The sequence below is a fragment of the Monoraphidium neglectum genome (genome assembly GCF_000611645.1).
Source record: "Monoraphidium neglectum strain SAG 48.87 unplaced genomic scaffold scaffold03271, whole genome shotgun sequence".
NCBI lineage: Eukaryota > Viridiplantae > Chlorophyta > Chlorophyceae > Sphaeropleales > Selenastraceae > Monoraphidium > Monoraphidium neglectum.
In genome coordinates, this window is record NW_014010357.1 from 6,342 (window position 1) to 7,278 (window position 937).

The window sequence follows — 937 nt, forward strand, 5'->3', positions numbered from 1 at the left end:
AAACGGCGTCGGCGCGCGTGGGCGGCTCCCCGACCCACACCCCTGATCCACACAGCTATCCCCAGCGCCCGTCGCAGGTGCAATACCACGCGGGCTCGCGGCTCGCCGCCGGCCGCCGGGCCTGCGCGTGAAGCGCTCACTGGAAAGTGCGGCCGCCTCCGTGACGCGCCGCCCCCTGCTCCAGGGCTGTGCAGGCATTCCAAATGCTTGGGGTTGTGAAAACTTGTGAGGCGCCGCAAGGGCGGTGATCATCATAGTGGGGACGCAGTGGGGGTCACGAGTCACCAGCCGCCTTGTGGGACCTGCCGAGAAGGTGCGCCGTGTCCCAGAGCCGCTCGCGCAGCCGCCACCCGCCGCGCCGGCCGGCCGCTGCGGGGGCCGCCCCCTCCTGAGCCTCGGGCGCGGCCTTGCCGCCGCCCGCCGCCGCGTCCGCATGCCGCCCGCGCTTTGCGTGCGCAAAGCCCAGCCGCGCGCCCAGGGACTGCTGCTTATGCTGCTGCTGCTGCTGCTGCTGCTGCTGCTGCTGCTGCTGCTGCTGCTGCTGCGCCTGCTGCGAGGACTGCGGCAGCAGCGCTTCAAACGCTCCCGCCGCCGCAGCATCGCACGCCGCCTCCAGCGCCGCCGCCGCCGCCGCGGCCGGGGACACGCCGCCATCGATCCACGCGCCCGGCCGCGGCGGCCCGCCGGCGCTGGTGAACCCCGTCGCCGCGCGGAGCAGGCCCACGACGCCTGGGCGCAGCGGCTCGGACTGCACACCAACGAGCCAAGCGTCTGCGACGCCAGCTGGCGAGAGGTCCACGTAAAGCGACTCCCCATTCTCCCTCATGCGTTCCAACGCCTCAGGGTCCGACGCCACGCGAAACAGCGTCTCCGACGCCCGCTCCGCCCCGCTCGCCTGCCGCTGCAGCGGCGGCACGCGCTGCGCCGCGGCCAGGGC

At 74.3% G+C, this 937-nt stretch overlaps 1 protein-coding gene across 1 annotated transcript; it reads right to left on the minus strand.

Moving 5' to 3' along the window:
• Positions 1 to 274: 274 nt before the first annotated feature.
• On the minus strand, positions 275 to 919 carry MNEG_12487 (hypothetical protein; the record flags this gene model as incomplete). The annotated part of the gene is made up of 1 exon (XM_014039042.1): positions 275 to 919. A coding segment is annotated over one exon (645 nt), but the record flags the coding sequence as incomplete, so codon positions are not given.
• Between the last annotated feature and the right edge of the window lie 18 nt (positions 920 to 937).